Source organism: Bos grunniens, chromosome 16 (assembly GCF_055505025.1).
Source record: "Bos grunniens cultivar Pamir isolate PY7600 chromosome 16, Bosgru_T2T1.0, whole genome shotgun sequence".
Taxonomy (NCBI): Eukaryota; Metazoa; Chordata; class Mammalia; order Artiodactyla; family Bovidae; genus Bos; species Bos grunniens.
Window position 1 is genome coordinate 48468295 of NC_141180.1, and position 23866 is coordinate 48492160.

The 23866-nt window shown below is 37.1% G+C and overlaps 1 protein-coding gene across 1 annotated transcript in view; it reads left to right on the forward strand.

The window, feature by feature from the left end:
* The window catches only part of CATSPERE (catsper channel auxiliary subunit epsilon), a 160021-nt gene that overhangs the window by 88376 nt on the left and 47779 nt on the right, over positions 1-23866 (forward strand). The window contains exons 10-12 of the mRNA XM_086344924.1: positions 4407-4884; positions 11023-11465; positions 22794-22852. Coding sequence (XP_086201050.1) covers positions 4407-4884; positions 11023-11465; positions 22794-22852 — 980 coding nt within the window. The remainder of the gene's footprint in view (positions 1-4406; positions 4885-11022; positions 11466-22793; positions 22853-23866) is intronic.

The following is a 23866-nucleotide window of genomic DNA, read 5'->3' on the forward strand; positions in this document are numbered from 1 at the left end:
GAAAGGCATAGGAGAAAAGGAAAGATATACCCATCTAAATTTGGAGTTCCAAAGAACAGCAAGGAGAAATAAGAAAGCCTTAGTGATAAATGCAAAGAAATGGAGGAAAACAATGGAATGGGAAAGACTAGACATCTCAAGAAAATTAGAGACACGAAGGGAACATTTCATGCAAAGGTGGGCACAATAAAGGACAGAAATAGTATGGACCTAACAGAAGCAGAAGATATTAAGAAGAGGTGGCAAGAATACACAGAAGAATTATACAAAAAAAGATCTTCAGGACCCAGATAATCATGATGGTGTGATCATTCACCTAGAACCAGCCATCCTAGAATGTGACATCAAGTGGGCCCTAGGAAGTATCACTATGAACAAAGCTAGTGGAGGTGATGGGATTTCAGTTGAGCTATTTCAAACCCTAAAAGATGATGCTGTGAAAGTGCTGCATGCAATATGCCAGCAAATTGGGGAAACTCAGCAGTGGCCATAGGACTGGAAAAGGTCAGTTTTCATTCCAGTCCCAAAGAAAGGCAATGCCAAAGAATGCTCAAATTATTGCACAATTCGACTCATCTCAAACACTAGTAAAGTAATGCTCAAAATTCTCCAAGTCAGGCTTCAACAATACTTGAACTGTGAACTTTCAGATGTTCAAGCTGGTTTTAGAAAAGGCAGAGGAACCAGAGATCAAATTGCCAACATCCACTGGATCATGGAAAAAGCAAGAGAGTTCCAGAAAAACATCTATTTCTGCTTTATTGACTATGACAAAGCCTTTACAAACTGTAGAAAATTCTTAAAGAGATGGGACTACCAGACCACCTGACCTGCCTCTTGAGAAATCTGTGTGCAGGTCAGGAAGCAACAGTTAGAACTGGACATGGAACAACAGACTGGTTCCAAATAGGGAAAGGCGTATATGTCAAGGCTGTATATTGTCACCCTACTTATTTCACTTGTATGCAGAGTACATCATGTGAAATGCTGGACTGGAAGAAGCACAAGCGGGAATCAAGATTGCCGGGAAAAATATCAATAACCTCAGATATGCAGATAACACCACCCTTATGGCAGAAAGTGAAGAAGAACTAAAGAGCCTCTTGATGAAAGTGAAAGAGGAGAGTGAAAAAGTTGGCTTAAAGCTCCACATTCAGAAAACTAAGATCATGGCATCTGGTCCCATCACTTCATGGGAAATAGACGGGGAAACAATGGAAACAGAGATTTCATTTTGGGGGGCTCCAAAATCACTGCAGATGGTGACTGCAGCCATGAAATTAAAATATGCTTACTCCTTGGAAGGAAAGTTATGACCAACCTAGACAGCATATTAAAAAGCAGAGACATTACTTTGCCAACAAAGGTCCATCTAGTCAAGGCTATGGTTTTTCCAGTAGTCATGTATGGATGTGAGAATTGGATTATAAAGAAAGCTGAGCACCAAAGAATTGATGCTTTTAAACTATGGTGTTGGAGAAGACTCTTGAGAGTCCCTTGGACTGCAAGGAGATCCAACCAGTCCATCCTAAAGGAAATCAGTCCTGAATATTCATTGGAAGGACTGATGCTGAAGCTGAAACTCCAATACTTTGGCCACCTGATGCAAAGAACTGACTCATTGGAAAAGACCTTGATGCTGGGAAAGATTGAAGGCAGGAGGAGAAGGGGACAACAGAGGATGAGATGGTTGGATGGCATCGCTGACTCAATGGACATGAATTGGAGTAAACTCCAAGAGATGGTGAAGGACAGGGAAGCCTGGCATGCTGCCGTCCAGGGGGTCGCAAAGAGTCAGACATGACTTAGCGACTGAACAGAACAGAACAGAAAGTGTCTTTATTTTTTACCTTCATTTCCACCAAATACAGAATTATATAATGATAGGTGGGTTTGTTGTTTTTCAGTTGTTTTTAGAGCAATTTACAGACACTTGGTTATCTTATGGCTTTCATCATTTTTGTTAAGAAGTGAGCCATTATTCCAGTCATTGTTCTCAAGTATATAATGTGTCTTTTTTACTTGTTGCTCCTTTAGATCCTTCATTTTATCTTTGGTTTTCAGCATTTTTATTATGTGTTTATGTGTAATTTCCTTTGTATTTATCCTGTTTGAGGTTCAGTTGAGCTTCTTGGATTTCTGGGATTAGGTCTTTCATTAATTTTTGGATGTTCTTGAACATTATTTCTTCAAATACTTTTTCTGCACCAGTCTCTTTTTCCTCTTCTTCTAGGATTCCAGAAACATATATATGAGACTGTTTAATATGGGCAGATGTCCTGATTTTTTTTCTTTGTATTTCAGTTAGGATACATGCTATTAACCTGTCTTCAAATTCACTGCTCTTTCCTTCTTGCTATTCTCAGTTAACTCTTAAATCCATCTAGTAATTTCTTTATTCCTGGTATCATATCTTTAATTTCTAGCATTTCCATTCTGTTTTGTTTTTTTCTTTTTAATATATTTTTGGCTGCGCTGGGTCTGAGTTGCTGCACGTGGGCTTTCTCTAGTTGCGGTGAGTAGGGGCTGCTCTCTAGTTGCAGAGCTCAGGCTTCTCACTGAAGTGGCTCTGTTGTTGCAGAGCGCAGCTCTAGGTATGTGGGCTTCAGTAGTTCCAGCACGCAGGCTCAGTAGTTGTGGCACACAGGCTTAGTTGCTCCGCAGCATGTGGGATCGTCCCGAGCCAGGGACAGGATCTGTGTGCCCTGCACTGGCAAGTGGATTCTTAACCACTGGACCACCAGGGAGGTGCCCTATTCTGGTCTTGTTTTTTTTTTTAATCATCTACATATCTTAACTGTAATTCCCCATCTCTGCATTCTTGCTTGTCTTTCCACTAGATTTTCAGTGTTTGATCACAGCAATTTTCTTTTTTGCTGTGCCTGGAGTCTCAGCACTGACAAGATTCCAGAGATCTTTTCATACTTTGTAACTGAGTCACTAGCTTTCCAAATCCTAAAAGAGCCATCTCTGCTGCCAAGCTTTTTTTTTTTTTAATCACTGAGGATTTCTCTTTCCTTTCTCATCAGCCCCAGGATTTTCTTGCCTTGGGAGAATTCTCTCTCTCCTGCTTTCCTGCCCCTAATCCTTGCATGGAGACTGCTTTATACTCTCAGTGAAGTCCATGTTTATGTCAGAAGGAGAGCTTGTCTTGGCTCTCTTATCCCACTTCCTGTATACGGTAACTGAGCATCCAGAATGCTGACAGATTTCTCTCAGCTTTGTTGCCCTGGTGCCTGTCCCCTCCCTGTCTTCAGAAGGTTACTGCTTTATATTTGGGAGAGGCCATGAATGCATCAGAGGGATTGCTCCACTTTCCTGTCCTGCCCCAAGACCATGGCTTACTATACCCAAGCACTAAGTGAAGATCTATAGGAAAGAGTTTTGGGTAGGTATAATCTCATTACATGGCTGGGGCTCACTGGAGTTCCCATCTATCATGTTTATGACCAATTCCCCTTCCCATCCCTCTGCCAAGAATAGTGAGAATAGCTGTGAGTCTTTTCTATAAAGGGCTCATTTTGTTTCTAATCTATTTCCTTGTTGAGAATTGTTTCACACTCATTTTCAGCAACAGAAGTTCTAGGTTTTAAATTGAATCTTCATTTGGTAAAATGTCTTTTTACCCCAGATGATCTCTCTTTTTTTTTTTTTTTTTTTTTAGTTATCAGTTCGATTTCTTTCTACATACTGTTTGAGTATAGACCAAATATTTGCATATTAAATAAATGTACAAATTTATTTATTTTGGGAGACAAGATAGGCACAAAAGACTCTGTTGATTGCCATGGACATAGAACTTCCATTTTAAGTAAAAATCTTTAAGAATTAGAACCAGTTGGGGGAGGGGAGACAGAGGAAAGGGGATACCTGGCTCCCTAAATGAAATTACACCCACTGAATCTCAGACACAGCATCTCTGGGTGGTCTTCCCCTCTAACAGTGTCCATCAAAGGGTAGTACTGAATTGTCTCAGGTTTTAAGTTCTCTCTTCTCTTTAACAAAGGAAGTTGGAATTCCAAAAATAATGTTTGAAATATCCTTATTTCTTGACCTTAGTAAACATCAAAGTCTAAGGGACACTCTTGGTCAGATAGATAAATACATAAGAAAAGAGAAGGCTAATGCTCTTAATTTCTCTTTAAAAGAGAATTTAAATTAATTATTTCTATTGATAGAAAACGTATACAAAAGAATAAAATTACTGGAATAATTTATTTTTATACCTATGTGTAATATATTTCCATGTAACTTCTATGTCTGAAGTATTGTTCAGAAATACATTACAAATTAAACCTTTAGTAGTCACTGTGTTTTATTTTTAAATGTTGCAAAATAGAAGACAGGAACTGTTAGCACCCTCTCTAAAATCAAAGATATTCTAATTGTTTTCTGTTTTGTCACAGGATAAAGAAAGAAGAAGCAACATGGCAATCTGGACAGAAAATGAAGTTTATCTTGGATATGCTCGTCTTAAATTTGTTAAAATAGTAACTACTGAAAAACTGAAAGGACTTCTACATATGTCACCAACTGCTACTCTGACTATACATAATGTTGAGTATACAGGACACCCTTTGGAACTTGCCTTGTTATTAAATTACTGCATTATATGTAACACCTCCAAAACAATTTACCTAGTGATACACAATGAAGATACAGTACAGTGGGTATTCCAAGACTTTGCATTAAATGTCAGTATAGACACTTTTTTAATTCCATATTTCCTATATTCAGCAATGCCAGAATTATTACTATGGGACAAACATAGGATCTACTATTATTATCATAATTTCACAGATACTGGAGTTTTACAAACAACTACAGAATTTGGAAATCTATCAAGATTATCACAAAACAGCATTATTCATAATGTTCTTATGGGTAAGTTATCTTCAATCTGCAAAAATTATTCTAGATTTCGTAGACATCTTCCTTATGAAGATGTACAATTTTAATGTATTAAAATATGGTGTTTTTGATAAAGATGTTTAGATGTTTTACCATCTAAAAAATGGTTATCTTTAAAATTCTCTTAATGCTAACTAGGATCTCATAAAGGACTTCCCTGGTGGCTCAGACGGTAAAGAGTCTGCCTGCAATGCAGGCTACCCACTTTGATATTCTTGCCTGGAGAATTCCATATACAGAAGAGGCTGGTGGGCTACAGTCCATGGGGTCTGAAAGAGTCGGACACAACTGAGAGACTAACACTTTCACTTTTTTTCAGGATCTCATAAAGCAAAATGGCAAACTCAAGTTCTTTATTCAGAGGTTCATTTTGATCAATTAGCAAATACACATGCAACTTACATATGTGTCTTCAGTGTAGAAGGTGATGTGTGGTTGTAGTCACTTCCTAGGGCTTAGGGCTCCCATAACAAAAGTACCACAAACTGGCACAGACTTCAAGCCACAGGAATTTATTGTCTCGGTTCTAGAGGCTAGAACTCCACATTTAAAGTGTTGGCAGGGCCATACTCCCTCTGAAATCTGAAGGAATCTTTCCTAGCTTCTCCGACGTGCTGGCAAACCTTGCCATTCTTTCCTTGCAGCTGCAACATTCCAGTCACTGCCTGTGGCATCATATGGCATTCTTCCTGTCTTCATACACCATCCTGTTATAAGGACACCAGGGCCAACCGTAGCCCAGAATGATCTCATCTTAACTAATAACATCTGTTATGACTCTATTTCCAAATATAGTCATGTTCTGAAGCAGCATTTGGAGTTAGAAGTTCAACATAACTTTTTTGAGGGGACACAATTCAACGAAACTGAATTCTATAACAGGTGTTGTAGAGTTAAACCAATCTGTTTTCAAGTCCATAAAAGTATTATTTAACATTTCCAAACCTCAGTGTTCTAATCTAAAATATATTAATAGGACTGTTACGTTGACTAGATACGGGGTTGCATATAAAATGCTTAGAATAATAACTTGGCAAGTGGTAAGCCTTTAACTAATAGTAGTTATTCTTGGGCTTCTCTGGTGGCTCAGTGGTAAAGCACCCACCGGCCAATGCAGGAGACACGGGTTCTATCCCTAATCAGGAAGGATCCCACGTGCCTCGGAGCAACTAAGCCTGTCTGCACAACTATTGCACCTGTGCTCTAGAGCCTGGGAGCCGTAATTACTGAAGCCTGCATGCCTTAGAACCCATGCTCCACAACAAGAGTCTCCACATCAATACAATATTGTAAAGTAATTAGCCTCCAATTAAAATAAATTTAAATTAAAAAAAAAAAAGAAGCCCACACACCACAACTAGAGAGTAGCTCCTGCTCTCCACAACTAAAGAAAATTCAGCACAGCAACGAGGACCCAGCACAGCCAAAAATAAAGTAATTAAATTAAAAAGCATATTATTTATTCTTCATGTTATTATTCCTAAAATAGTGTACTGAACATTATATGAAATGCAAAGAAATAGAAAGTTTGATCCTCAAGGAATCTAGTTAGGAGTTAAATTAACTGGGGTATTTAAAGTAAATATCACTGTTATTTGTAATTGATCTTTCTTGACCCTATATCACCCTTCAACTCACAGCCATTCAATTTTACTACTCCCATTTATAGCAAAACTCCAGGAAGAATTGCCTACTTTCACTTTTTCTCTTTCCTCTCATTGTCTCTTGAATCCACTCTAATCAAATTTTCTCAAAAACTGCCCTTGTCAGGGGTTTCGATGACTCCCACTTTGTTAATCCAGTGGCCAATTTCCAGTCATCTTTTGTGATCTTGCAGCAGCATTTGAAACAATTCAGCGTGGCCTTTTTCCTGAAACACCTTTTCCCAAAGACTTTTGAGGGTATTTTTGATCTTCCTTCTACTTCACCAGCTTCAACCTCTTTTCCATTCCCATCTTCTTAATTCCTAAATGGAGAAGTACCTCTGAACTCTGTTTACATTCATTCTTTGCCCTCCAACCATGATCCTTAGCCTGAAATCAAACTGCTATTTCTTACTACCTCGTGATACTTTCACTCAGATGACTAGTGGGCATCTCAGACTAACACATCCAAAACTGGATCCTTGAGTCCCTCACCCACACTGCAGCCTGCTTCTTCCCTTGTCGTCCCCTATCAAGTGAACAGCTCTTCTTTTCTTCCAACCACAAACCTTGACCTCATCCTTGAATTCTCCCCTTTTACATCCCAAAGCAAGCCATTATCAAATCCTGTTGGCTATGTGTAAAAAGTATATCTAAAATCTAGCCTTTTTTCACCATTCCCACTCCAGTCCAAGCCCCTATCCTCTCTGGCCCATAAGTATAAGAGTTTTTTAAGTTGTCTCTCATCTTTTATCCGTGTGTCCCCATCATCAACCAGCTCAGGGTACACCTAGCAGCCAGAGTGAGCCTTTGAAAATATGTGCAAAATCACATTCCTCTGCTTAAAACCCTCATGTGGCTTCTTATATCGCTCAGAATAAAATGTAAAGCCTTTAGCATAACCTGAAACACAGTATGAGATCTGGCCCTAGACTCTGATGTGGTCGCTTATCACTTGACTCTGTTCACTGTTACCTAGCCAGACTGGCCTCTTCGCTATTCCTTGGATATCTACCGCCAAGAATATTCTTCACTTTGATATCGACATAACTCTTCTACTTAACTCAGGCTTAAGTCCAAGTATTTTTTTATGTGTGACTTCTCTGGTAATGTCATAATATGATAGGACTTTCCAATTATTAGAAATATTGTCATATATTTTCTGTTAATAATTTAACTTTGGGAATTCCCTGGTGATCCAGTGGTTAAGAATCTGCCTTGCAATGCAGGGATACAGGTTCGATCCCTGGTTGGGAAACTGGGATCCCACATGCTGTGGAGCAACTGAACCCATGCACCACAACTAGAGAGTCCGTGCACTGCAACAGAAGATCCTCTGTGATTCAATGAAAATCCCATGTGCAACTAAGACCCGAGGCAGCCAAATAAATCCTAAAATAAAATTTTAAACTATTTTTTAAAATAGTTTAAAATTATAATTCTTATGTTTCAATCTTTAATTCATCTATAGTATTTGGTATGTTAGAAACCTAATTTTATTTCTTATTTTTCCTCTGAAACCTGGTATTGCCTTCAGATCAGTCTTCTATTAAGCAAAGCTTGCCCCACAGATCTGAAATAGCAATTTTAGTATATATTTATTCCTCATGTTAAGTAAGTTAAGTTTTAGGCTATTCCCTCCCACTCATCTGTCTTCACAAGATCTATATTGTTGTGATCACTGCAGCTTTAATTACCTAACACACTAAGTGTGTGTGTTTAGTCACCAAGTGTGGGTGTCCGACTCTTTGTGACACTATGAACTGTAGCCCGCCAGGCTCCTCTGTTTATGAGATTTCTCAAGCAAGAATACTGGAGTGGGTTGCCATTTCCTTCTCCAGGGGATCTTCCCTACCCAGGGGTTGAATTCATATCCTTTGCATTGGCAGACGGATTCTTTACCACTAAGTCACCAGGAAAGCCCCTATCACACTATATAATTTACTTATTTTATGTTTATTGGTTACCTTCCCTAAAGGAATGTAAGTTACAAAGGAAAAAAATCTTTTATTTTTTACTAATGTGTCCTCCCAACTACCTAGAGTTGTGTGTAGCTATAGTTGAGCATTCAATAAATATGTAATGAATAGATGATTGCATATTTGCCATACATTCCCAATCAGGAATGTTATATGTCTTCATTATTTTTATTTTCTTTAATTTGTCTATTAAATTCTTTCATCTCTTCTTCAGTTAGTTTTAGATGTTTGTATTTATTGGCAAAGACTTCACATTTTAATGTTTAAGTTTCTTACATATCTGTATTTGTATTATCTTGCTCATTTATAATATTGTTTATGTCCCTACTTGCTGGTTTGCAAGATATTTATTATTTTTAGAGGTTTTTTGGGTTTTGTTTTCCTTTCCTTTGAAAAGAACTGTTTTATTTATCAACTCTACATCTTTTTTATTTAATTCCTTAATTTCTGCTTTTATCATTAATGATTCTTTTATATAGAGTGTTATATAAAAATTATGCAAACTTTTATTTAAGTGTTACTATTCTCATTATTTTAAAAAAAATTTCTAATTTTCATCTTCATGTTTAATCCAAAATTCACTTAATAGTGTTTTAATGAACAGTGTGATAGGAAAATAGGAGTGTGTTGACACTTACTATAATATTCTGATTCTAAAAAACAGCATTTCTGATTTGAGTTTGATTAGAATATAATTTATGGCAATTTGTGAAAATGTCATTTAATTATTTAGATTCCAAATGTAAGGTCCAAAAGCCCAAAACACTCTGAATCTCCCTAACTCTTTTATTCACCTTTCTCCTTTCAACTAGTCCTTTCTAAGTGTTGTTTTTGAAAATTAAAGAAAGTATAATCCTGGGAGCTATACACAGAGTGTCGTATCTGAAAAGAAAGCTATGAAACCAACTAGTCCACCTGTTCATTTTATAGATTTGGTTATAGAATCAAAGAGGTTAAGAAGTATACTCTTTACGAATGTCTATAACTTAGTTATAATACTCTATTAAGGGGAGAAAGTTGATTATTATTTATAGAGCAAACAATGGCACCCCACTCCAGTACTTTTGCCTAGAAAATCCCATGGACGGAGGAGCCTGGTGGGCTGCAGTCCATGGGGTCGCTAAGAGTCGGACATGACTGAGTGACTTCACTTTCACTTTTCACTTTTATGCATTAGAGAAGGAAATGACAACCCACTCCAGTGTTCTTGCCTGGAGAATCCCAGGGACATGGGAGTCTGGTGGGCTGCCGTCTATGGGGTCGCACAGAGTCGGACACGACTGAAGCGACTTAGCAGCAGCAGCATAGAGCAAACCTGAAAAGGTGCTAGCTCCTTCACTACCACCTTTTCTTCATCCCAACTGCATTAGCCTACTATTGCTGCTGGGCTTCCTAAGGTGGCTCAATGGTAAAAAGAACCTCCCTGCCAATGCAGGAGATGCCGGAGACACAGGTTCACTCCCTGGGCCAGGAAGATCCCCTGAAGGAGGAAATGTCAACCCACTTCAGTATTCTTGCCTGGAAAACTCCATGGACAGAGGAGCCTGGCAAGCTAAAGTCCATGGGGTCACAAAGAGGTGGACACAACTGAGCAACGGAGCGTGCACACACTATGGCTGCCATAAAAAAATATCACAGACCAGGTGGCTTAAACAATAGAATTTATTTTTTCACAATTCTGGAGGCTAGAAGTTCAAGATCAAGATGTCATCAAGGCTGGTTTCTGACCGGCTTAGAGACAGTGCCCACCTTCTCACTGTGTCCTCACATAGCCTTTTTTCTTTGTGCTGGCAGAAAGAGAAAGAGATCTCTGGTGTATCTTCCTCCCCTGATAAAGACATCAGTCATATTGGATTAGGGCCCCATCCTTCTGAACTCATTTAACCTTAATTACCTTGTTAGAGCCTCTACATTCAAATACAGTCACAATGAGAGTTGGGGCTTCAACACAGGCATTTTGAGGGGACACAATTTGGTCCATATCACAATACTTCCTGATAATACCATTCCTGTCATACTCACCCTCATTATTATTTAATGCACTAATTCAAGCTCTTTCTTGTATGTTAATGTGATTATAAAAGTCATACAGTGAATGCAAGAAGAAAGGTATGCAGAAAAAGAAAATGCTCTGCTATGAAGTGGGAGAGCAGCTCTCAAACATCATGTAAAGTCATGGGTTTGTGTCTGCACACCTTGATTTTCTCAAAGTATGTAAATATCATTATGAAAGAAATTATTTTGGTTAATAGTGCACTTAAGTAGGGGCTTCCCTGGTGACTCAGATGGTAAAGAATCTACCTGCAATGTGGGAGACCCAGGTTTTATCCCTGGGCTGTGAAGATCCCCTGGAGAAGGGAATGGCTACCCATTCCAACATTCTTGCCTGGAGAATCCCATGGACAGAGTAGCCTGGTGGGCTACAGTCCACGTCAGCATGGATTTCTGTTAACTTAGAGTAACAAAAACTTTTCTCTTTTTTTTTCCAGATTATTATGGAAATATTGTGGTAAAAATGGAAAACAATGTAATGTTTTATTTCAAGATTAAAATCAAAGATGCAATAAAGCTACATTTATGGACAAATAGCACAGTAAAATCATTAATTTCTTTTAAACCATCTGGTAATATGTATCTCATATATGTTTTTGAAAATGGCGAAATATATCCAGAGGAATATCCCTTACAATTGGAAGCACAAAGTATAACTTTCAAGACAAAAGAAAAGTGCCCCTATATGGCATTTCATAATGATATTTTTCATTTTTCTTACCTTTTGGACAAGGGACAAAACCTGTCCCTTTGGGCTCAAATAGTCTATCCAGAAAATATTGGTCTATATATTGTTGTAGAATCATATGGCCCCAAAATATTAGAAATAAAAGATCAGATTCAATATGAAATTGCCTTAGGACATTGCAGTAAAACCACGGTAAGTTAATATTTTAAAATTCTTTGATTTTAATAAATGTAAAATTATAATTATATATATTATAAATGTTTATAATATTTATTATAACATTTTTCAAAAAATAAATTTATCTTCAAGTTTAGCTTTGAAATATTGAGAAATATGCATGTTTTTAATGAATAATGATATGATAACTCATTAACTTCTGAGTGACAATTTTTACTTTCAATATCCAGGGCCTCTTTGCCACTTAAAAGCACATTCCTATAGGACTCTTTCATTGTCAATTGTATTGTTCACTTCCTTTTTAAAAAAAAATAGTATGTGACTGTTTTGTGGAGTTCTATCTGCTGTCTATGGCACTGTAATACCACCATAAACATAATGCCTTCGAACAACAAGTTCTGTGAGGCAACAGTTTGGGTTATGAGTAGATGGGCAGTTCAGCTAGTTTCATCTTGGGTTTACTAATGAGGCTGTAGTCATCTGGTGGTTTGCCTGGGACAGGATAATGTAAGATGGCTTCATCTGTGTGTCAAATATTTGGTGCAAGCACAGACGTGTTAGTATAGGAGGCCTCAGCTGGAGCGCTTGGCTCTGTTCCACGTGTCCTCTATCCTCCAGGCTGGACCTGGCTTCTTCACTTGGCAGTCTGAGCACAGTGTTTCAAAATGGTGAAAATGGAAGCCACAAGGCCTTTCAAGGCCAACATTTGGCTACAGCTGTATTTGTCGAATCAATTCACAAGGCCTGCTCAGATGGGTGGCCCTCCAAATGCCCATACAGGCAAGGGGCTGGTGGGTGGAAAAGGGCCTTGCAATGGTGGCTCTGCCCTTTGTGCGCCACTCAACAATGGCACTTGCTCCTATGGTGACCCAGGCTTCTTCCCCTAGACTTTCCAGTTTGTGGAGCTCCTTACTCCAGGAGATGTTGCTTCACAGCAACAGCTGTCCCCTCCCTGGGTCTGCTCTCCAAACCCCACTTTCCAGCTCCCAGCCCTTCTCTGTACCAGGAGACACACAACTCAGGCTGGGGTGTGCGGGGGAGCAGCACGGACCATGAGCACAGTTCTTTGTCCTGCCGTCCACAGACCAGTTGTTGTGTTCCCCTCTGATCACGAAAGATCCCCTTCTGTCCCAGTGGCTTTCCCTACTGGGAGGGTGCTTCTTTGAGTTGCAGGAACCTCTCCTCACCTTCAGCTCCCCACCAGGAGTGCTGGTCCCTTCCCATTTCCTCTTTTCTTCCTTTTTTTTCTTTCTTTTATCCTACCCAGTTGCATGGGAAACTTTCTTGTCCTTTTAGGTGTCCAAGATCTTCCACTAGTATTCAGCAGGTGCTTTGTGAGAATCCCATTTGTAGATGTATTCTTGATGCACTTGTGCGGAGATGTGAATTCCACCTTCTCCTATTCTGCCATCTTGACTCCTCCTCCTCTTGGGTTAAATTTATTCCTGTGTACTTTATTCTTTCTGGTGCAACTGTGAATGGAATTATTTTGTTTTTTTAAGACTAATTTTTTTATTTTATCTTACTTTTTTGGCTGTGGTGAGTCTTCGTAGCTGCATGTGGGCATTCTCTAGTTGTGATGAGTGGGGGTTACTCTCTTGTACTCTCTGGTTGCTGTGAGTGGGCTTCTCATTGCTGTGGCTTCTCTTGTTGCGGAGCACAGGCTCTAGCAAGTGGGCTTCAGTAGTTGCAGTGCATGGGCTCAGTAGTTGTGGCTCGCAGGCTCTAGAATGCAAGTTCAGTAAAGCCATGGGCTTTAGTTGTCCCATAGCATGTGGGATCTTCCTGGACCAGGGATCAGACTTAGTGTCCCTGGCACTGCAAGTCCGATTCTTAACCACTGAACCATCAGGGAAGCCCTGGAATTCTTTTCTTGATTTGTCTTTCTGACAGATCCTTATTAGTGTATAGAAATGCACCAGATATTTATATATTGATCATGAATTCTGTACCTATATTGATTTGTCTTTTTGGTGGAGTCTTTAGGATTTCTTTACATATTGATATAATATCAAGTCATCTTCAAGTAGTGACAGTTTTATTTTTTCCTCTTTAATTTGGATGCCTTTTATTTGTTTTTCTTGCCTAATTACTCTAGCTAGAACTTGAATAAAAGTGGTGAGTCTTGGTCCAATCTTAGAGGAAAAGCTTTCAGCTTTTTGCCATTGAGTATGATGTTAGCTATGGGGTTATCATGTATCAGCTTTATAATGTTGAGGTTTGTTCCTCTATAAACACTTTGTTGAGAGTTTTTATCATAAATGGATGGTGAATATTGTCAAATGCTTTTTCTGCATCTATTGAGATAATCATATGATTTTTATCCTTCATTTTTTTAATGTGCTGTATCACATTGACTGATTTGTACATGTTGAACCATCTGTGCATTCCTGGAGTAAATCCTACTTCATCATGATATATAATCCTTTTAATGTATTGATGAATTTATTTTCCTAAATTTTGTTGAGACTTTTTGCATCTGTGTTCATCAGGAATATTGACCCGTGATATCCTTCTCTGGTGGTATCTTTATCTGGCTTTGGTATCAGAGTAATGCTGGCATTGTAAAATTAGTTCTGAAATGTTCCCTTCTCTATATTTATGGAAGATTTTGAAAAGGATAGGAATTGATTCTTCTATAAATATTGGTAGAATTTACTAGTGAAGCCATTTTGGTCATGGAGTTTTTTGGGGAGGTTTTTGGTTACTGATTCAATCTTCTCACTAGTAATTTGTCTATTTGGATTTTCTGCTTCTTAGTGATTCAGTCTTGTAGGTTACAGGTTTCTAGGAATTTATGCATTTCTTCTAGGTTTCCCAATTTTTTGGCATGTAATTGTTCATAGTAATCTGTTATGATCTTTTTATGTCATAAAAGTATCAGTTGTAATATCTTCTCTTTCATATCTGTTTTTATGTGTTTGAGTCCTCTCTCTTTTTCTCAGTGAGTCTAACTAAAGGTTTGTCAATATTGTTTATACTTTTAAAAAATCAACTCTTATTTTCATTGATCTTTTCTATTGTCATTTTGGTCTCCACTTATTTCTACTCTGACTTTCATTATTCCTTTCCTTCTACTGACCCTAGGCTTTGTTTACGCTTCTTTTTCTAATTCTTTGAGGTATTAAATTAGATTTTTTGCTAACAATTCTTATTTCTTGATGTAGGCCATTTATCACTAGGAGCTTTCCTCTTAGAACTGCTCTGGTGCATTCCATAAATTTTGATATGTTGATATATCAAACATATGCCATGATATGTTGGCTTTCCATTTTCATTTGTCTCGGAAAATTTTATTTCTCCTTTGACCCATTGTTTGTTCAGCAAAATCTGTGAATTTTCCAGTTTTCTTCTTATAATTGATTTCTAGCTTCATATCGTGTGGTCAGAAAAGATGCTGGATATGATTTAAATCTTCTTAAATTTATTAGGACTTGTTTTGTGGCCTACTATATAATCTATCCTGGAGAATATTCCATGTGCTTTGAAGAAGAATTCTTTTGCTTTTGGATGGAATGTTCTTGATATGTCTGTTAAGTCATTCTGGTATAAGATGTTGTTTAAAGCCAATGTTTCCTTATTGATTTTCCATCTGGATGATCTATCTATTGATTCAAGTTGGGAACTGAAGTTACCTGCTATTATTGTATTGCTATTTCTCATTTTTATGTGTATATTTGCTCTATATATTTAGGTGCTCCTATGTTAGATGCATAAGTATTATATCATTTTGGATTGATCTTTTATCATTATATAATGACCTCCTTTGTCTATATTATAGTCTTTCTTTTAAAGTATGTTTTGTCTGATAATTATGGCTATCCCATTTTTCTTTTGATTTCCATTTGCATAAAATATCTTTTTCTATCTCTTCAATTTCAATCTGTGTGTATTTTTACATATGATGTGTGTCTCTTATAAGCAGAATACAGATTTTTTTTTTTTAATTCTAAGTGGCTTTGGTCATGTCCAATTCTTTGCATCCCTATGGACCACAGTCCTCCAGGCTCCTCTGTCCATGGGATTCTTCAGGCAAGAATATTGGAGTGCGTTGCAATACCCTCCTCCAGAGGATCTTCCCAACCCCAGGATCAAACCCATGTGTCTTATGTCTCCTGCAGTGGCAGGCGGGTTCTTTACCACGTGCCACCTGGGAAGCCCTCTGCATACAGATGGGTTGTTTCACCCATTTAGCCATTCTATGTCTTTTAATTAGTTATTGATACATATGTACTGCCATTTTGTTAACTGTTCCTAACTTTTTTGTAGTTCTTCTGTGTTCCTTTCATCTTTTCTGATCTCCTCCTTTCTGGTTTAACAACTTTTTTAGTGGTTTGCTTTAATTCATGTCTCTCTATCTTTTGTGTATCTCATTTAAGTTTTTGCTTTGTGGTTACTATGTGGCTTACGTACAAGAACATATTTATAATAGTCTATTTTAAGTTGATACAACTTACATTTCATAGTTGTATAGTCTAAAGCTATACAACTTTATAGTTGTATAAAGTTCAACTATATAGTCTAAAGCTATACATTTTTACACCCCTTCTTGTGTTTTACATTTTGATGTCACAAGTTACATCTTTTTCTCTTGTGTATCTATGAACAATTATAGCTATTTTTACTACTTTTGTCTTTAACTTTCATATAGCTTTATATATGATTAATTGCCACATTCACATATTAGACTGTTCTGAATTTTACTATATATTTACCTTTGCCAGTTGGGTTTATACTTTCATATTTCCTGTTACTAATAGCACCCTTTCATTTCAACTTAAGAAGTCTCTTTAACATTTAAGTAAAGTTTAGTGATGATGAACTCCTTTGGATTTTGCTTGTCTGAAAAACTATATCTCCTTCAGTTCTGAAAGGCAGTTTTTTACTTTAAGCATTTTGAATATATCATACCACTCTCTTGCATCCTGCAAAGTTATTACTGAAAAATCTACTGGTAGTCTTATGGCGGTTCCCTTGTACACAAGATGCTTTTTAAACTTTCTCCTTGTCTTTAACTTTTGATATTTAATTATGATGTGTCTTGGTATGGGTCTTTTGGAATTTATCTTATTTGGAATTCTCTGGACTTTTTGGATCTGGATGTCTGTTTCCTCTCCCAAGTTAAGAAAGTTTTTTTTAGTCATTATTTCTTCAAACAGCTTTTAAGCCCCTTTCTCCCTCGCTTCTCCTTCTGGGACCCCTGTAATGCAAATGTTGGTCCACCTAATGTTCCATAAGTCCTTTAAGCTATCTTCACTTTGCTTTTTCCTGCTCTGATTTGGTGAGTTCTACTGCCATCTTTGAGTTCACTCATCCTTTCTTCCACTTCATCTATTCTGCTGTTGAACTCTTCTATTGTATGTATCAGTTTAGTTAATGTATTCTTCAGCTCTGTGACTTCTATTTGATACATTCTTATATTTTCAGTCTCTGTTGAAATTCTCACTTTGTTCATCCATTCCTCTTCTGAGCTCAGTGACCATTATTATGATTGTTATTTTGAACTCTATCAGATAAATTACTTATTACTATTTTATTAAGGCTTTCTTAGGTGATGTTATCTTTTTCTTTCATTTAGAAATATTTCTGCTTCTTCATTTTCCTGTACTCTCTGTGTTAGTTTCTAAGCAGTAAATAAAACAGCTACTTCTTCTAGTCTAGAAGGAGGTGAACCTTACTATTCAACTCTGCTCAAGCTCTTGGTTGTCTCTCAAGCTTTTGTGATTGTCCAAGCCACCTACTTTATTCTTAGTGGCTCTCAGTATTTTAGGGTGTGCTAAGACCCGTCAGTCTTTCAAGGGGGTTGGGAGAGTATCTCAGTACCCAAATGCAAGTTGATTCAAAGTCAGACACTCAGGGGACAGATTTTAAACTGTGCAAATATACTGTTTTCAGGGAGTTGGCATTTCCATCTGCTACTTAAGTGCTGAGTCTCAGGCTGATAGCCAGTTGACAAATGTTTCTTTGTTTGTTGCCATCCCATCAAACCTGTAAGAACAAGCTCTGCTGGCCAACAGAGCCAGACTATTGAGGGATGTGTTCTCTGTTCTCTGAATGGCCAACACAACAGCTGGGGCACCAGATGTGTTAATAGCTACTTTCTCTGAGATACTGACAACCCGGAGTGGGGCAAAAGGAGAGTGCAATACTGGTGCACCTGTCAGCCTCACCAGTCTCTGGAGAGAATTGTAGTCAGTACCTAGATGTTTAATTAGAAGCCTGCCCCATAAGCCACATCTATGGAAATAAGCTAACAAGCCTCTTTCACAGAAAGGCTTAGGATGCATTTTAGTCTACTGTCTCTGCGCTGTTCCCTGGAAAGAACAGTCAGTTAAGAACTGTAATGTTTCTGCATACTGTGAAATAATAGAATCCCTTTCCCATTTAGCAAAGAACTTAATACCATGTTCAAGGCCAAGGACACAATGAAATTAATCCCAGGATTCCATCTTTGTGGGTTGGTGTCTTGACACCAGAACTGGGTGTATGAGAGAAATGAAAAGAAAAAAAGGAACTGAGATTTTACTGAGCTAGTAACTACAAGAAGTGAGATGCCACACCAGGTTAGCAGTACCTGTCTTTCAAGGTGTGGGTTCGAGGTCTGTGGAACCCCTAAACTAACTTACTAGTTTGTAACAACCCAAATTTCTTCCTTCTGTTCCCTCCATTCCAGTCCTAGAGGTGAATAGCTATTTCTTGTAGTCACTAGCTTTTAAGATTTTATTCTCTGCTTCCTGCACTTTTACTATGATGTGTCTAAATGTATGTTTCTTTATTTCTATCCTGTTGGAATTTACTGGGCCTCTTGAATCTCTCAGTCATTGTCTTCAGCAGGTATTTTGTCAAACACTATATGTGCCTCTTTATCTTTTTTTTCTGTTAACACTGATTAAAAATAGGTTAAATTTTCTCAATCTATCCCTTATGAGTTTTTAACTGTCTTCTTTATTTTCGTTCATTTTTGTCTCTGGCATACATTCTTATAATTTTTCTGATCTATCTTCCACCTCACTATTCCCCTTTTTGTCATGCCTAATCTGATGCCAAAATTATATACTATGTGTTTGATTGTTGTATTTTTAATTTTTAGAAGTTTTACTTGTTCTTTTTTAAGGCACACTTACAAATTTTATAGTTTTATACTGTAGATATTTTCCAGCTTTGGTCATTTATTTCCAAAAAACTAGTAAACATATCTTTTATAATCTGCATCTATTAGTTTCATATCTGAAGTATGAGCATGTGTATTTCACCTGTTTCTTCTCTCCATCATTGTTTATTCTGGTTATTACTCACACATGCCTTATTTTGGGGCAGGGGTTAGTTATTTTTGACTGTGGGCTATTCATTATACTTGAAAAAGTATTTGTAAGAATTCTCTGAAGTCTAGGAAGAATATGCTTTGATCTTGAGATGATCTGTGTTTGCCAGTGTCGGATATCTAAGGTACCACTGCTCTGAGACTTCTTCAAGTCCCCTGGATCATCAAGCAAACAATTCTAGGATATAAAGCCATGCAAGTACCTGCTCATAGCCACAAATTATTAGGACAATTATTTTTTCTTGCTTTTTCTGATCGCTCAGTGACTGAAGTCACTGGATGGTTAAAGAGAAGGCAAATTTAATCTTAATTTACCCTTACCCAGAGAGTGTAGTCTTCTGATAACAGAGGTTAATATAGAGAGAGTATCCAGTTTGATTCTCTATCTTGAATTATCTCTGTTCTAACTAAGTTGACAAATTCCTTTAGGAGAAAGTAGATTATGGGCTCTGGTGTTCTGCTTTACTCCTGGATTCTTAAGTCCCTCTTTTCAAGTATTTGAACTGACAATTCCTTACTTTTTTGTCAGTTACTTGATGCTTTTATGATAACTTTTTAAAAGGCCAATGATTTTATGGTTTTTGATTTGTCTCTTTTTAGGGGAATTTGTCCATATAACCTAGCCCACCACTAGTAGAAATGAAAGTTCCCTGATTATTCTTTAATCATTTATAATGAAATCATTTTTAAATAGATGATCACATTCACAAAGTGTATTTTTAAATAGTTCCATTGTGTATATATTTTCAGTGTTTATAATTCAAAATAACATACATATATGTTGGTTGAGTTACAGACCCAACTTAAAGCATCATTTAAATGACAACTAGTAAGTAAAGTTTGGAGATTATGCTTCCATTTCACAAAAGATAACATTAAACTTTTTTTTTTTTACAAGAAAGCACTTGAAATCTGAAAAGATTTATTTATTTATTTATTTTTATATTTGATTAAGTTTTTTTATTTCTTTTTAATTTTATTTTATTTTTAAACTTTACAATATTGTATTGGTTTTGCCAAATATTGAAATGAATCCGCTACAGATATACATGTGTTCCCCATCCTGAACCCTCCTCCCTCCTCCCTCCCCATACCATCCCTCTGGGTCGTCCCAGTGCACCAGCCCCAAGCATCCAGTATCGTGCATCGAACCTAGACTGGCGACTCTTTTCATACATGATATTATACATGTTTCAATGCCATTCTCCCAAATCATCCCACCCTCTCCCTCTCCCACAGAGTCCAAAAACTGTTCTATACATCAGTGTCTCTTTTGCTGTCTCGTATACAGGGTTATTGTTACCATCTTTCTAAATTCTATATATATGCGTTAGTATACTGTATTGGTGTTTTTCTTTCTGGCTTACTTCACTCTGTATAATAGGCTCCAGTTTCATCCACCTCGTTAGAACTGATTCAAATGTTTTCTTTTTAATGGCTGAGTAATACTCCATTGTGTATATGTACCACAGCTTTCTTATCCATTCATCTGCTGATGGACATCTAGGTTGCTTCCATGTCCTGGCTATTATAAACAGTGCTGTGATGAACATTGGGGTACACGTGTCTCTTTCCCTTCTGGTTTCCTCAGTGTGTATGCCCAGCACAGTGGGATTGCTGGGTCATAAGGCAGTTCTATTTCCAGTTTTTTAAGGAATCTCCACACTGTTCTCCGTAGTGGCTGTACTAGTTTGAATTCCCACCAACAGTGTAAGAGGGTTCCCTTTTCTCCACACCCTCTCCAGCATTTATTGCTTGTAGACTTTTGGATTGCAGCCATTCTGACTGGCGTGAAATGGTACCTCATAGTGGTTTTGATTTGCATTTCTCTAATAATGAGTGATGTTGAGCATCTTTTCATGTGTTTGTTAGCCATCTGTATGTCTTCTTTGGAGAAATGTCTATTTAGTTCTTTGGCCCATTTTTTGATTGGGTCATTTATTTTTCTGGAATTAAGCTGTAGGAGTTGCTTGTATAACATTAAACTTTTTAAATCTAATTACATCCAAGAAAATCCTTGTAAAATAATTTTTATGATTATATATGAAGAAAAATGTGGCATACAGAAGAATATAGGTGCAAATTTGACAATTAGTTCCTTTCTTTGAACATGAAACTAGATTTTTCTCTTTTTTTGCTCTGTATTTTTTTAAGTTTTTAATGGTGTACATCCAGTTAACAATGTTGTTAGTTGTTAACTGTCTACCTGATAGTTTCAGGTGGACAGCAAGGGGACTCAGTCATACATATACATGCATCCATTCTCCCCCAAACTCCCCTCCCATCCAGGCTGCCACGTAACACTGAGCAGAGTTCCCTGTGCTGTATACAGCAGGACCCTGTTGGTTATCCATTTTATATATAGCAGTGTGTACATGTCCACCCCAAACTCCCTAGTAATCCATTTTCCCCATTCTTCCCCTCTGGCAACCATAGGTTCATTCTCTAAGTCTGTGAGTCTCTTTCTGTTTTGTAAAGAAGTTCATTTATATCATTTCTTCTTAGATTCTGCATATAAGGGATGTCATATGATATTTCTCCTCCTCTGTCAGATTTACTTCACTAAGCACGACAATCTCTAGGTCCATCCATGTTGCTGCAAATACATTATTTTATTCTTCTCAACGGCTGAGTAATATCCCATTGCATATATGTACCACATCTTCTTTATCTGCTCCTCTGTTGATGGAAATTTAGGTTGCTTCCATGTCTTGACTATTGTAAATAGTGCTGCAATGAACATTAGAATGCATGTATTCTTTCAGACCATGTTTTTCTCCAGAGATATGCCCAGGAGTAGGATTGCAGGGTCATCTGGTAGCTCTATTTTTAATTTTTTAAGGAACCTTCACACTGTTCTCCATAGTGGCTATACCAATTTACATTCCTACCAACAATGAGGGTTCTCTTCTCTCTACACCTTCTCCAGCATTTATTGTGGATTTTTTGATGAGAGCCACTTTGGTGTGAGGCGATATCTCATTGAAGTGATTTATTTTTAGTGTGATTACTTTCATAGCGTCAACTTTATCATAAAAGATTGCATATTGTATGTCGTTCAACTTAGTATCCAGCATACAAGTAAATAAACTTTGTTTAAGAAATAAGATTTTTCACTAAGGTTTTTTAAATATTTATTTATTTGGCTGCACCAGGTCTTAGTTGCAGCATACGGGATCTACTAGCTGCAGGGATCAAACCCAGGCCCCCTGCATTAGGAGTGCGAGGTCTTAGCCACTGGACCACCAAGAAGTCCCTCACTAAGACTGTTTTACAGACACAAAGTCTGTTATCACAACAGATTAACCAAAACCAAACTGACCTCTCTGAAGATATATATATATAGATAGATATATGAGAAAGAACTATCAGAAAGTAATTTAAGGATGTAGAAATTACAGCTTCCATACTTCAAAAATGTGAAATTTATAATTTTCTGCCTTTGTTATCATATATGTTCTGTAAGTGGCTTTACCCTGAGATGATAGCAACCATATAGGATACTGAAAACTGAGATGAAACATGGTTCAGAGGGAAGAAAATATGCAAAAGGCAAATGGACATTTTTAAAAATTACTCAAAAACAACAGAAGAAAGATCAGGCAAATAATTCCCCATAGTCTCAAAAGCTATAGACAATATGATTTCTGTAATCATTTAAAAACCTCAAAGAAGAATTTAAAAGGTCCAGAGACAGGTTATTAGAAAACAGAAGAAAGTGAAAGCTTGCTGTGCTGATATAAATGAAAAATAAAAATAAGAACATTCCAACAATAAAAGCTAAATGAGAGAGAAACAATGTAAATAAAAGAGCTATAGTAATATAAAAAGTACAGTAAAGGAATATAACAAGGAAAATCGAATATCTACATAATTGGAGTTTCTGAGATAGACAACAAATTAGAAAAATGCTAAATATTATTTTTTTACCTAGAGAAAGATTTAAATCTGTCTTGAAAGTATCCATTGTCCCCATTCCCAATTTTCCTGCTTTACATAAACTTTTTTATTTTCTTTTTCAGACAATAACATTTTCTCAGAATATAAATTATGAGGCAGTGGATGATTATTTCAAGTTGCAGTAAGTATGGCTTTTAAAAGAGTCTACTCAATATTAAATATGCTGTTCAGGTTATTGATTTGTACATATTGTTTTATTTAAATGGTCTCATATCCTTTTAAATGTCCAGATTTCAAATTCTTTTAGATATCTCAAAAGATGCAAGATTAGTATTCTATAGAAAAAATGTAAAATACTCCTTGAGTTTAACGGAAACATGACCCATCTGAAGGTGCTATTCATCCAGCTGAAGGTACAAAAAAAAACAGGCAATTTCTTAGTTCAATATTTTTGAGCATCTTTTATCATTCATTCCCATCCCAAAGTCTTTTTATACTATGCTTAAGCAAAAACTAGAACTCTAATGGGATTCTCCAGGCAAGAGTACTGGAGTGGGTTGCCATTTTCCTTCTCCAAGGGATCTTCCCAACCCAGGGATCGAACCCGGGTCTCCCGTATTCCAGGAAGATGCTTTAACCTCTGAGCCACCAGGGAAGCCCATTAATTATGACTAGAGTCATATAAATTTCTGAATCTTGGAATAAGGTAACACCATTAAACACTTAATTCCGGGAGGAAGGCAACCAACATGGTATTGTATTTTAAGGCATTAGGTTATCATTATGTCCTGACTGAATATATTTTCTGGAAAAGTGGCATTGTTCTAGGAAAAAGTCAATTTTTCTTTAGTTTGCAGCTACTCCACCTGAGTTTGCATGCCTGCTCCATGCCAGGCACTCTAAGTGTTCAGAACACATGGTGAACAAGAAATATGCAGTTACTGCTGTCATGAGATATATCTCCAGTGGGAGAAGACAAGCAGCAAGTAATCAAATAAATAAACAAGATGGCCCCAAACAATTGTAAGTGCTATTAAGAAAATAAAGCAGAAAGAGGCATTGGAGTATCACCAGGAAGTATAGGAAGGAAATGCCACTTTAAACACAGTAGTCAAGAGAGGCTCAAAACACCCCTTTCCCTCTAACTCATCAACTTTTCTCTTGAGTTCCTTTGAGTATTTTTGGTTTTGTGGAT